Source organism: Pinus tabuliformis, chromosome 3_1, assembly GCF_031772625.1.
Source record: "Pinus tabuliformis cultivar Carrire ecotype Pingquan chromosome 3_1, CPIR1, whole genome shotgun sequence".
In the NCBI taxonomy this organism is placed as follows: Eukaryota; Viridiplantae; Streptophyta; class Pinopsida; order Pinales; family Pinaceae; genus Pinus; species Pinus tabuliformis.
Window position 1 is genome coordinate 309,033,944 of NC_142301.1, and position 12,249 is coordinate 309,046,192.

At 39.2% G+C, this 12,249-nt stretch overlaps 2 protein-coding genes across 2 annotated transcripts; both read right to left on the reverse strand.

The window, feature by feature from the left end:
- Positions 1-763: 763 nt before the first annotated feature.
- LOC149187018 (uncharacterized) lies at positions 764-1,414 on the reverse strand. Its single transcript, XM_089409529.1, has one exon. The coding sequence runs from the start codon at positions 1,412-1,414 to the stop codon at positions 764-766; it is 651 nt and encodes a 216-aa protein (XP_089265655.1).
- Positions 1,415-1,584: 170 nt separating this feature from the next.
- LOC149187019 (uncharacterized) lies at positions 1,585-4,087 on the reverse strand. Its single transcript, XM_089409530.1, has 2 exons — positions 3,951-4,087; positions 1,585-3,553 (listed from the first exon to the last, which is right to left on the reverse strand). Exons 1-2 carry the CDS (start codon positions 4,085-4,087, stop codon positions 1,585-1,587), a joined length of 2,106 nt encoding a protein of 701 aa, XP_089265656.1.
- Between the last annotated feature and the right edge of the window lie 8,162 nt (positions 4,088-12,249).

The window sequence follows — 12,249 nt, forward strand, 5'->3', positions numbered from 1 at the left end:
TGTTGTAAACATCGACCTATCTAAAGTGAGAAACGTTTTTCTTTATAAAAAAAGTTGTTGGTTGATTCATAAAACCCAAAACAAAGAGAAGTGGACCACGTAATTGAATACTTTTTCTTCATACAACAGAGAACAGTTCTATTAAGATATAACTAAACATATATACAATGAAAGTATTCGTTGGCTTCTAAACATATGTACAATGAAAGCATTCTATTATGTAGAGATGTAATTGAGAATGAGCCACTAATCATATATGCATGATGGGCCATGGCATCGTCAACACCAGGTAGTGTTTATTGTGGTGCCATATTGTGCGAGCTGTTCCTGCAATTGATGGCGCATTTTCCTGTGTGCATCCCTTTCATGGATGTGAATTGTTATCTTAAGTATTTTCCTTATTTTCTTTAACAAATTAATGGAAGGGCGCAAATGGTAAAGTGGCATTGATTGTTGTGGCAGGATCCTTGTCTGCATATCTTGTAATGTAAGTTCTTGTTGCTGAATTTCTTCGCAACACTCGTACAACCTTCGTAGGTAGCATGTATTCATACCTGTTGCCATCCAAAAAGGAAACACTATAAGTGACAATGAATATGTTTGAAGATTTTGTTTGAATATTCAAAATAAATTAAACGATTCCAAATGAGTATAAAATCATATGAAATTAAATGTAATAGCAAGCAAATCTATGTGAAACTTTGTTATGTAGTGAGTGGTGTTTACCATGTGGGTAATTCTGGAAGACAGGTTGTATGATTGGCTAAAGTGTATTATCTTGGATAGATTTTGATGCAAGGAATGATTCCTCTTGCTGTCTACGCTTAAGATATGGATTCTTGTGCATTTGTGCAATGCGGGAGAATGGGAAAGTTGGATTGATGTGTATGTCTGCTAGTGACCGCACTCTTGAAATTGCAGTGAATGTTATCCCTTGGCGTTCTCTGGTGCCGATGTCCACTGTTGCTTTGTCTAATGTCATTCCTTGTGACTTGTATATCGTTAAAGCCCATGCCATTTGAAGTGGTATCTGATGGCGTGCATCCCTTGTGATGGGAGGAATGGGTACATAGGTTGGGTGTGAAATGTCCCACGGTGTTCCTCTGTATTGTCGAAAGTCAACAACCACAAAGGATGGTAATGCTGGGGGCTTTGAGTCAATTGAATAAAATATTGAGATGACCTTCCCAAGTGCACCATTGACAAGGCCTGCATGTACCCATAAGTTGCTGGTGAGCATAACTTTTTGTTCACTGCATAAGAGCACCTTTGCAGGTAGGTGCTCATCTTCTGTTGTAGTAGGAGTTTTCTGCCTTTGTTGTTCCACAGAGAAAAGTGCTACTGGGATGTTCAATTTTTTGAGCATTTTCTTATTATGCAAGAAAACTGCGTTGTTTGTTGCGAATAGGTGCATGGACTCGTCGAATGTGCATTTCTCTTCGTGTGTAAGAGATTAACTTGTTCTTGACATTAGATGTTGCCAATCTTCAAGTGTAGATATTCCATTCCTAAGATTTGCAAGTATTTGCCAGAAAGCAACTTGGGACGAGCTAGCTCCTTGTTGACAGAAAAAGGTTGAAAGTGTTATGAATATGTCGAAGCTGCACCAAAGTGCAGTGCCACGCGATGTCCCAGCATATAAAGGAATGTATTTACAGGTGGTAGTTGGCCTAAATCTTTGACAAGGATAATTGAGCGATTACCAAATGGTGTATTCTGATGAAGAGGGAATGCCTCTCTTAGACGATCGTCAATGCGAGAAAGAATTTTTGGACCAATAAAGCTCATTTCATCAATGAGGATGTATTCTACATGACGGAGTTGCTCTTGTAGGTGTAGGAGCGGCTGGCCTTCGAGAGGATGCATTGTCTGGATAGGGATATGAAGGGCAGAGTGAATTGTGAGGGCATTTATGTTGAAAGCTGCAACGCCGGTTGGTGCAAGTAACAATAAAGGGTTTTTGTTGGCTAGCGAGCTTTCTACAAATGCTTGGTGCAGGCATTTAATCAAATGGGATTTTCCTGTGCCAGCTGTTCCTTGTACGATGATCTTCCGTGGGGATTTTGGCGAAGGGGTTTTGAAGTGTGAAAAAACAGCAGTGAAAGATATGCTTTGGGTAGGGGATAATGTATGATCATGGGGAAGGTTGGAAAATGAATGATATTGGTTTTGAATGGGTGAGCGGTTGAATTCAATGAAATTGATAGCAGTTTCTTGCAAGGGGGGAGGGATAGTATTTTGTGACCAATTGTGGTTGACATCGAAGTCGCAGTAGCCAATCATGTCGAGGTCATCAATTGCAATATTGTAACTTGGGTGTATTTGAGAGAGGATTTGCCATTCATTCATCTGCATGGAATCAGGGGGGGTGTGTGGGGTAGGTTGATCTTCAGTAGGTGGGCTTTGTGGGTTTTCGTGTTCGCGATGGACATGCCATGGTGTATATGCACCCTTTTTTTGTTCCCAGTGTGCAATAATTTCTGCATCAGTTGAACCGATATCATCAGGGAGTGTTCGGAAGGGGAAATACAAGAGTAATTCACTCCAACAGAAGGTGGCATAAGAAGGATTAGTAGAGGAAGGAATGACATTGTAATGGGGCAAGACATGTATAATCATTGGGGGGAATATGTGTTTCCAGTGGTTTCTTCTTCGCTGAGCAGAATATGACCACAAGCGAGCAGCTTCAAGGAGGGGCAGTGGTTCTAGTGAGGCAGGCCTGTTCATATATGCAACGATAAAGTTTGGTGTCGAACCAGGATTTTCAGTATCTTGTGAAACACGTTTGAAAACAGCCCTGTTGACATTCAAAGAACGGAATGTACAACTGCAAAGAGAGAGAGGTAGCTTTTGTAACATATGGCATATTTCTTGTGCACCAATGTCTCTATCTGCAATGGTTTCTGTAAGGAGTTTTCGGATGACACCACCAGTAGGTGCTTCTGGAAGGGCACTTTGTGATAGTCGCGATAGCATTTGACGGTAGCTCTCGGATCTTGTCTCCGCTTTTGTTGCATACTTTGAAATATATTTCAATACAGCATGGCGAGAAAGGACTGGTTGGCAATCAACATTTGCTCTCCAAATAGAGAGTAGATCGGCATTGTGAATATTCAATATTTCATCATTGCGAGCAGGGACATAGGTTTTATGACCCTTACCATCAATGAAAAGTGAAGAAGTGGACTTCAATTCCCACGGTACTCCATATCGGCAGCTAAGCACATTGTCTTTCTTACGAAGACAAGAAGATTCATGACACTTTGTATGACGTTGAACACAGTTGACGAGCTCTGTGTAGTCTTCAAATTGATTGGACGCGAATATTGCTGTTGTGTCAAGGAGACACGGGTTATGAATTGTTGACTGGTGAAGCGGAATAGTTCGGTGTTCTGCCTGACGTGGATTCCAAGCAGTTACATATTGGTCGAAATATGTTTGTGCATTAGCAACTTCTAATGCATTGTCCCAATCAAGTGTGTCCACGTCTGGTGCATTTTGTAGCCAGAGGAAGCCATAAATGTGTGCGGATCCTCTATGTTGCCATTCGTATCTGAATATAACATGAAGGGTACATTTAGTTAATACATGTATATGCAATGTATAAAATTAATGTAGAGGGATATGGATATTAAATAATACCTGCACCAGTAGTCGGTTGCATGGAGGCCTTTTGAAGGATTTCTTCAAGGAAAATTGTAAATCTACAATGCATATATTGGGCTGTTAGATGTGGGTTTTTAATTATGTTTTGGATTTGCCATTGGAAGGGGTTGACTGAAGTGGAAGGAACACTGGTGGGCATGATCGTGTGCAAGTCATGCCATTTAGTATCAGCTGCACTGAGAGTGAAGAAGAATGTTGGGCTTCCTATTTGCGTGATCATGTCAGTCAGCTCAGATCGGCATTTGTTCCAGAAAGACCGTGTTCCCCGTAGAGCTGACCCAAACCTCATTATTTGCTCTGGAAATCTTGAATCCGGAGAGTCATGAAGACACTGGCATATGTCTGATACCGTTGTTGGCAAGTTGTTCTCAATGTACTTCTTCACGAAAACACTGGCTGTTGCTTGGCTATGGTGGCGCATTAGAATGTTATAAAGATAGTAGCGGAATCTTGGGTGTTGGCCAAAGCGGTTATCATGGTAGTGCAACAAGTGCAAAGCATATTCATGCATTTCAACTTTTGTAAGTCTTGGTTGCATGATCATTGCGATGCCTGTAGGGAAGAGTGTGGGGAATGCCATGGCAAGGAGGCCGATGGTGTTGTATTCATTTATAGCAGTTAAAGATATTGGAGGCCAATCGATAGAGATTGTTGAACTTGAATGGGTCGAGTGCAAATAGTTACAAATGTGGTCACGCTCAGTACATGAATTTGGGAGGACTAGAACGAAAGAAGAGGGTTGGATTTCTAATGGAGGTAGCATGACATCAGGATTATAAGTGGAATCATTAGTGGTTTGATGGGGTTCAAAAGAGGAGGTGGTTACACTGTGGAGAAGAGAAGAAATGTCTATAGGGAGATCTGGCAGCGTAGAAATTGCAGATGAATTCAATTGAACATCACGGTAGTAAGGGTCATATTTTATTTTGTATTCAAGGGCTGCAAGGACATGTGATTTGCAAACGTAGAATTCATAAGCCTTTTCAGATGGATTTTGTCTTTTCACAATGAGGATGTCTAAGTCAGAGAGCATCCGGGGTAAGTATTTGGCAATACTGGTGATATCTTGAGGGAAGCTAATTGTATGGCCACTATATTTATATTGACCACCACGGGAATGAGTGACTTGTAGAATGGGGTTGACACGTGCGATGAGCATTTCTTCAACTTGTGTTAATTGGTGAAGGACACAGGGTTGTTCTCCAGGGTCCATGTTGTTTAGTTCAGAAAAACGATTGGTAGATTTAGATGATGCACAACGAAAACAAGAGAGTCTACCGTGGAAGAGCTTTGTTTTCATTCCTGGGTATGCTTCCTTGCATGTTGTGCAAACATGCAAGGTAGAAAGTCCATCAATCCTTTCTCGAAAGCGACGATGTTCTTCGTTAAGGGGAGGGTTATATTGGATATGATGAACGTGTGGTGGGTTGGTTTGTATAGGTGGGAGAGCATTTGAGGTGGGAAGGGATGTAGAGGAAGTAGTAGGGTTGTTGTGGTGTTCATAAAGTAGTCGACGTCGTGCATTTATTCGATCCTTTTGTTGTGCATAAAGAATATGCCGCTGCTTGTTTTTGGCCACAATTTGATTGTTTGGTGGCATATCTAAACAAGTACAAGTAATAGTTGTTAGTTTTCATAAACAAGTAGTGCATTTTTGGTATCTCATTTTATTGAGTGCACATCCATTGTGAAATTAAAACATTATATTTTGAACATAGATTTTTTTTTTTTTTTAGTTCAACATCGGTGAAGGTAGGTAGATTAGGTAGAAGGGAAAACGTGCAATTAGGAATGCTATGAAATCATATGTTATTTCAGCATCTATCATTGAGAGGAGAGAAACAAGATTAAAAATATTTTGTTCCCTTCTTCTTCAAAAAATTTTTGTTTGACATGTTTGAGCGATAAAATGAATAGCTTAGCAAACAAGGGATCAATGTATAGCATATAGACAACGAACGAGAAACATATGTAGTGACTCTTTACAAATGTTGATATTTATATTATGTAAAATGTAAATGGAAAACATACATATGTTGGAATGACTGGAAGAGAGTATTTGCACTGAAAACTACAGGTTTCATGATAATAACATGGGTGTGCAATTTACAAAGATGAGACAATTAGTTGTGTGGAAATGTTTGTTTATGTACAAACAGGCGTGGTAGATGAAGCCCTAAGAAAAAGTTCAAAGGCGGCGAACAATAGGTCGTTTTGAAGCGGATAGTGCTTGAATGTCAATGAGCGCTTCCTTGCATGCAGAGGCATATTGAATTTCTTCTGAATTGATCAATATTGGTTGCAAGTGTTGAACACCGTTTAAGTAATCTGTTTTAATGGAAAGTGTTAGCTGGAAGCGGTGCCCTGAAATCCAGCCACAAATTTCCTGTAGATTAGTTGGTTCGATAGAAAGTAGGAACAAGTCTTTTGCCGTGATGCCCATGAGCTCGTTCCCTGCATCATTGAAAACTGTGACGTTCTGTAGATTCCCGGTGTGGTCATGTAGCTCAATTTTAAGTTTGTAATGGTAGTCACATTCTAGGAAGTCGCAGTTACATTTTGTACAATGCCAAAGATTGTTAGAATGCTCCACAACCTTCTTCATGCATTGTTTTCCATTGAAATCTAGTGGACATGCTAGAAAGTAGAAGTCGTCCATATCAAGAGCAGTAATTGTTGCTCGAACTGAAACCAAGATTGCTTTATCAGAGGGTTGCATGCCAGCAATTTCATGAAACGTCTTTCGTGGCAGGGCACATTTCGAAGCAACACCATAGTTTCTACTCAAAGATGGAGAAGAAGAGCTATAGCCGGTTTCACGGAACCATGCATGTAATTGGTGAGTTTCTTCAACTTGTGGATTTATTGTGAGAGTGTTCGTTGGTATCGTCCCTATTGTGGTGCCATTAAATTCAGACACGTGGCCTCCTTTGATTGCAAGAATTGGTGGGTTGTCGAAAGAGTAGAATTCAGAAAGATGCTGTCCTATATAGTCACAGTGGTCTCCCCATAATGTTACATCAATGCTAAAACCCGACTTGTCCTTTAGTATGAGTGTTTTCCTTAATGTTTCACTTCCATCTTTTTGTTGAATTGTTGATGCAGGTGACGTGGAGGTAACAACACCAATGACATCCACATTTGTATTTGGAGTTGCACTTTTTACTTCAGCAATATTCTTGAAGTGAAAGCTCTGGTAGGGAAACGTTGGATCATCTGTAGGACATGGATTGATAGTGGAAGCAGCAAACAAGTAAATATCCCATTTGTTCTTGAGGTGGTTGTAGTTTGGATTTTCTTCTGTCACTGTGTCATTTGATACAATGTATAGTTGCCCAACCTGAATTAGATTGTAAAGAGATTCGGCCAGTTCAGCAAATGCAGAAAGGTGGATCTCTTCCTTATCACGATTGATAAGGTCAAATCCGAAAACTTTTCCTGAGCCTCGCACATTGTTGTACGCCTTCAATGATGTCTTCGTAGATGCTCTACCTTGGATAGACCAATATTTTCGGTAAGGGTTGAGTGCCGTGAATGGAATTGTTGTAGTTGTTGCCATAGTTGGTGGAGTAACTACAGAGGGCAAGGTATCTTCGGCTGACGAAGAGCTAGATTGGGCTGAACCCGCCTGTGCATATTGTAGCGTCGATGTGTCCTTCATCAACGCTGCTGACCGCTTCACAACTTCAAGCTCAACGACTCGGATGGACCTTATGTAAACAAGTAAGAAATGAATTAATAAAGATTCCATTTTCCTTATTTTGATGCAAAAAATGTCTAGGCGGGAAAAAGTAAAAGAGGGTGATTTCAAATGGTGGGCCTTACGAGGAGTTTTGGAGCACTGAGCAAGCTGCTTTTTTGAGCAGAATTATTGAGCCAATTTGGATGTCTCCAGGGAAAACTTGTGGGCCATATGCGGATGGTAGCAAAGTCTTATGTTGATGTGTTCCATCAGATAGAGTAATGTGGAAGTGCGAGGATGTTGTTTTCAATGAGGTAACAGAACCTACATCGATTATCTGAAGTAGTGGTTGAATCTCGGTGCAACCATTCAGCAATAGAGGAATGGCATTAGGTGTCAAGGTTGTCTCCATAATAGAACAAGAGGTTTCTTTTTCCTGTGATAGGAGTACCTGCAATTCATCAATTTCACCACAATACAAAATTCTAGTCAAAGAAGATGTGACATGAATGCGGAATCTAATCTAAGAAGGCTAACTGTTGATGGTGAAACAATAATAAGGGCACAACCTACACGGGGAGGAGAATAACCTCTCATATTAACCACCCAACGTAGTCCATGTTAACAAAATTCTTGTTATTTGATTCAGGGACAAGCTACATATTGTTCAAATTTAGAAGCACCTCAAGCGGCTCAAAAATGCTTATAGTCTTACAGTACCGGCAAAACATCAATGAAATAGGAACATTTCCCAGCCAATCCTGATACTAATCCTACACATTAAGAGATGTGGTTTAATCGAGGCATTTGCCATGTATTTAACTCACTTAATTTACCCTTTGCAGACCCTTATAAAAGGCTGACTGGACTCCATATGGCTTTGTAATAATTTATGATATATTAAGTATCCTATGAACAAGGCACAATTTTTTTTCTTTAATATTCTATATTCGGGTGTACTCACTATGCTTGAGCATTTCTGCACATTTTAGGGATGTTGAATAGCAGCCATTGCATATAGTGAACATGTTATTCAAACACCATGTATAGCTATTGAATCTGAAAGTTCACACATTCCTTCAGTCCAGGCATATAGAAGAACTATCTGGGGCCAAGATCATGTTTGTAATAAGAGCTATCTGGGTCCTCCCTCTTGTCAGAAACAGGACCCTGAAAATAGCGGCCAGACCATAACAACAATCAGATTCCATCAGTCACACAACGTATTTCGCTCACTTAATTTACCCTTTGCAGACCCTTCTAAAAGGCTGACTGGACTCCATATGGCTTTGTAATAATTTATGATATATTAAGTATTCTGTGAACAAGGCACAATTTTTTTTTCTTTAATATGCTATATTCGGGTGTACTCACTGTGCTTGTGCATTTCTACACATTTTAGGGATGTTGAATAGCAGCCATTGCATATATTGAACACGCTATTCAAACACCATGTATAGCTATTGAATCTGAAAGTTCACACATTCCTTCAGTCCAGGCATATAGAAGAACTATCTGGGCCCAAGCTCATGTTTGTAATAAGATCTATCTGGGTCCTCCCTCTTGTCAGAAATAGGACCCTGAAAATAGCGGCCAGACCATAACAACAATCATATTCCATCAGTCACATAACAGTGGCCAGATTGCGGACTATCATGGGCAGTTTCTATTTATTTGCAGCCTGACCAACCCATCTAAATGCAGCGATCTGGAAAAGAGGAGTAATTCAATTCCCATTTTCTTTTTGTACAAAGTTAAAAAGAGGGAAATGGAGTATGATGTGAAAGGGGAAAGAATGTGGGCAGTTTCAATATAATTTTAGCCTTACCAACCCATGTAATTTCATGACCTAAAAGGAAGGGCTTTGAATGACCTCACCTCCTACCTATCCTTAGGTGTGGACAATCAAAATTTGCTCTAAAAATGTGTGCTCACACCATGTTTTGTCTACTGGTATTGTTAGTATGTCAGTTTCTTACGCACCACACATGCAGAATTCAGAGTAGAATGGCATATGTTGAAGAGAAATAGGGAGGAGCCTCAGCCCAATAAATAGATAGATCATGAGAACTTGCCCCTACTACGGATTGTGTTCTCCTTGGAAACCAGCTGATGTTGATGTTGGAGACATGTTCACCACAGAGGAAATTAGGCGTGAGTGCTTAACAATAGGGCTGACACAACAGGTGTTACAGTCCCTGCCTTCCAAACTTCAGAGGTAAACTCTGTATGTTGACACTTTACCATATTCACTTTAGGGAGGCTGGCATCATATACCTATTTTGAACCCAATCATGAACTCCATGGGTAGCAGTCATATGCCAATGGTGTTACACATGGCTTACCCAACATGGGATAATATTGGCATTTGCATGGGATGAGTTGACCTAGTAATAAATTTAGGTACAATTCGGTAGCAATGATGAGTTAAACGTTAATTATTTACATGCCAGTAATGTAGTGGAGTTGATCTTAGCTAGGCAACCATCATCATTATACATGTTCTAGCTATGTGTGTATGTATGTATAATGCTGGTTGGGTGAAGCTACATATTTGTTTCTTGAAAGAAGAGAAGAGCACTTGATGCAAAATTGTCTACTCGATAATTCTCATTAAAAGTGCCATGAAACTAAACATTAACAAATTAACATCTAATACGCTCATGACAGAGCAGCGGAGATATGTGGCAATTTAATTTTTAAGCACCAGAAAGTCCCTTGGCAAATTACATGTGCATAGCTTCCTCCCTATCACGACTTGTGCCTCTCCTAATAAAAATCAATTATAACAAAATATGATACAAGAAGCGAAACAAGAGATTGGTATAAATTATGGTAAGAAATAACTTCCTTACAATGATAAGAAAGAGTAGGTGAGATATAAGATATACATGAAGCCAAATAGTAAGATATAAATTCCTTACAATGATTAAAAAAAAGTGCACATCATTGGAACAATGGAACAACAGAGAGAAGAAAGAGCAGAAGACTGTTCTATGATTTAGCAATGGGCAATGAGAATTTTTGTCACTCCTAATAAAAAACAATAAATAGACGCGACTGGTACATGAGAATAATAGAGTACAATTTTAATCTTGGTAAGATATAAATTACTTCCAATTATAAGAAAGAGTACATTCTTGGATATGATAGAACAACAAAGAAAAAACGGACGAAGAATGGTACATTGGTAGCAAGACAAAAATCCCTCACAAGGAGAAGAAAAAGTACATTATGTAATGTGCATAACTTCCTCTGTATCACAACTTGTACCTCTCCTAATGAAAAAAATACAACCAAAATTACATGCATGAAACAAAACAAAAGGGACTGGTAATATGAGTAAGATACAAATTCCTTCCAAGGAGAAGACAGAATACATTCTTGCCATGATAGAACACAGGAGACAAAAGAAACAAAAGAAGATTGGTTAAAGAGAAGTACTTACAAGGAGAAGAAAGAGTGAATAACCAATATGATTCCAAAATGATTACACGCACTCATTTCTGCTGTAGAGCACATTTTTCTTTTTTTATTATTTGAATAGATATACAGGGAAAATATGAAAAACCAGAGCTCAATACATATATAAATAATCTGACTAATGACAGATCGCATGGTGAAACGTTTGCAGAGGCATCCCAAAATCAGCATGCAAGTGCAAATTTATTTTCAGCTTTAAACTAATACAATTTGAGTATACTAACAAACTTGGGTTAACCGTTCTACTCAATTCTCCGTTACCAACAAACCCAAAATTCTCACAATACGGTTCTAAGGTCATCTGCTAAGGGTTCCCTTAAGGTTGGAGATTTATAGTGGAGTCCAACAAAAAACTAATTAGGCTGGTTGGGTGAGTGTATTCTGCTATATACCTGCATGCTAGAAACCATGGCTGAAGTAATGTTGGGCTGCATTTTTACAACTAATTATGCAGAGATTGACTTCTGTGGATTTCTAATCAGGCAGACCAGCTGAAAATGACTGACTGTAATTTTGTTGTTTTGAAGGATGAATAGAATTCCCACTGCTTATTTACAATAAAGAAAAAAAATAAGGCATAACTTCAAATATCCAAAACAGAAATTCCCAAGGAAGTCTCGAAAACAAATTTTAAAAACTTCAAAAGCAAAATAAAGCAGCTAAAGCCAGACACAGATACATGAAAGACGACATGACCTAAAATGACAGAAACACGAGGATACAAATTTTCTGGATTAGAAAATAGGCCATGAAATTTCTGAGTAGCGCAAAATAGAAATAAATGAATCCGAAAAAATCACTTACAGTTTGCAACAAAAGCAATATGGAGAATAGAGACTCTAAATGAGAATATTCACATTGTGTTACAAGATATGGTAAAACATTTCTGAATCGAAGCCTTAAATAGAATTCCCTGGAACGCCATTTTTCAAACAATAAAAAGAAAAGGGAGACAGCAGATTATTGATATATGCCAAAATCCTATCTCATATATACCAGCAATTAAGGGCATCACTTAGCAGCCACAAAGTTGAAAGTGTTTATAAGGGATAACACCAAAACTGTCAACATCGCTAGTACCAGAGTGGGAACCCTGGATTGTGTGGGCTGTATCTGGGAACTTGCATAGTTCAGCCCAATTCGCCACATTCTCATGTTAAGGGTTCTTTGATTTCTTCCACTGTAAAGCTGGTTCTGGTCATAGGTTTGCTATTATGCTCACTGGTTTTTGCCTTGAAGAAAAGCAATGCTTCAAGATTCTGGAAGCTAACAACATTCCAAAGGCTAGGCTTCACCTGTGAAGATGTCTTTGAGTGTTTGAAAGAGGAAAATATTATTGGAAAGGGAGGAGCAGGGGTTGTGTAGAAGGGTTCGATGCGGAGCGGTGAGGAATTTGCAGTGAAGAGGTTGCCTGGGAT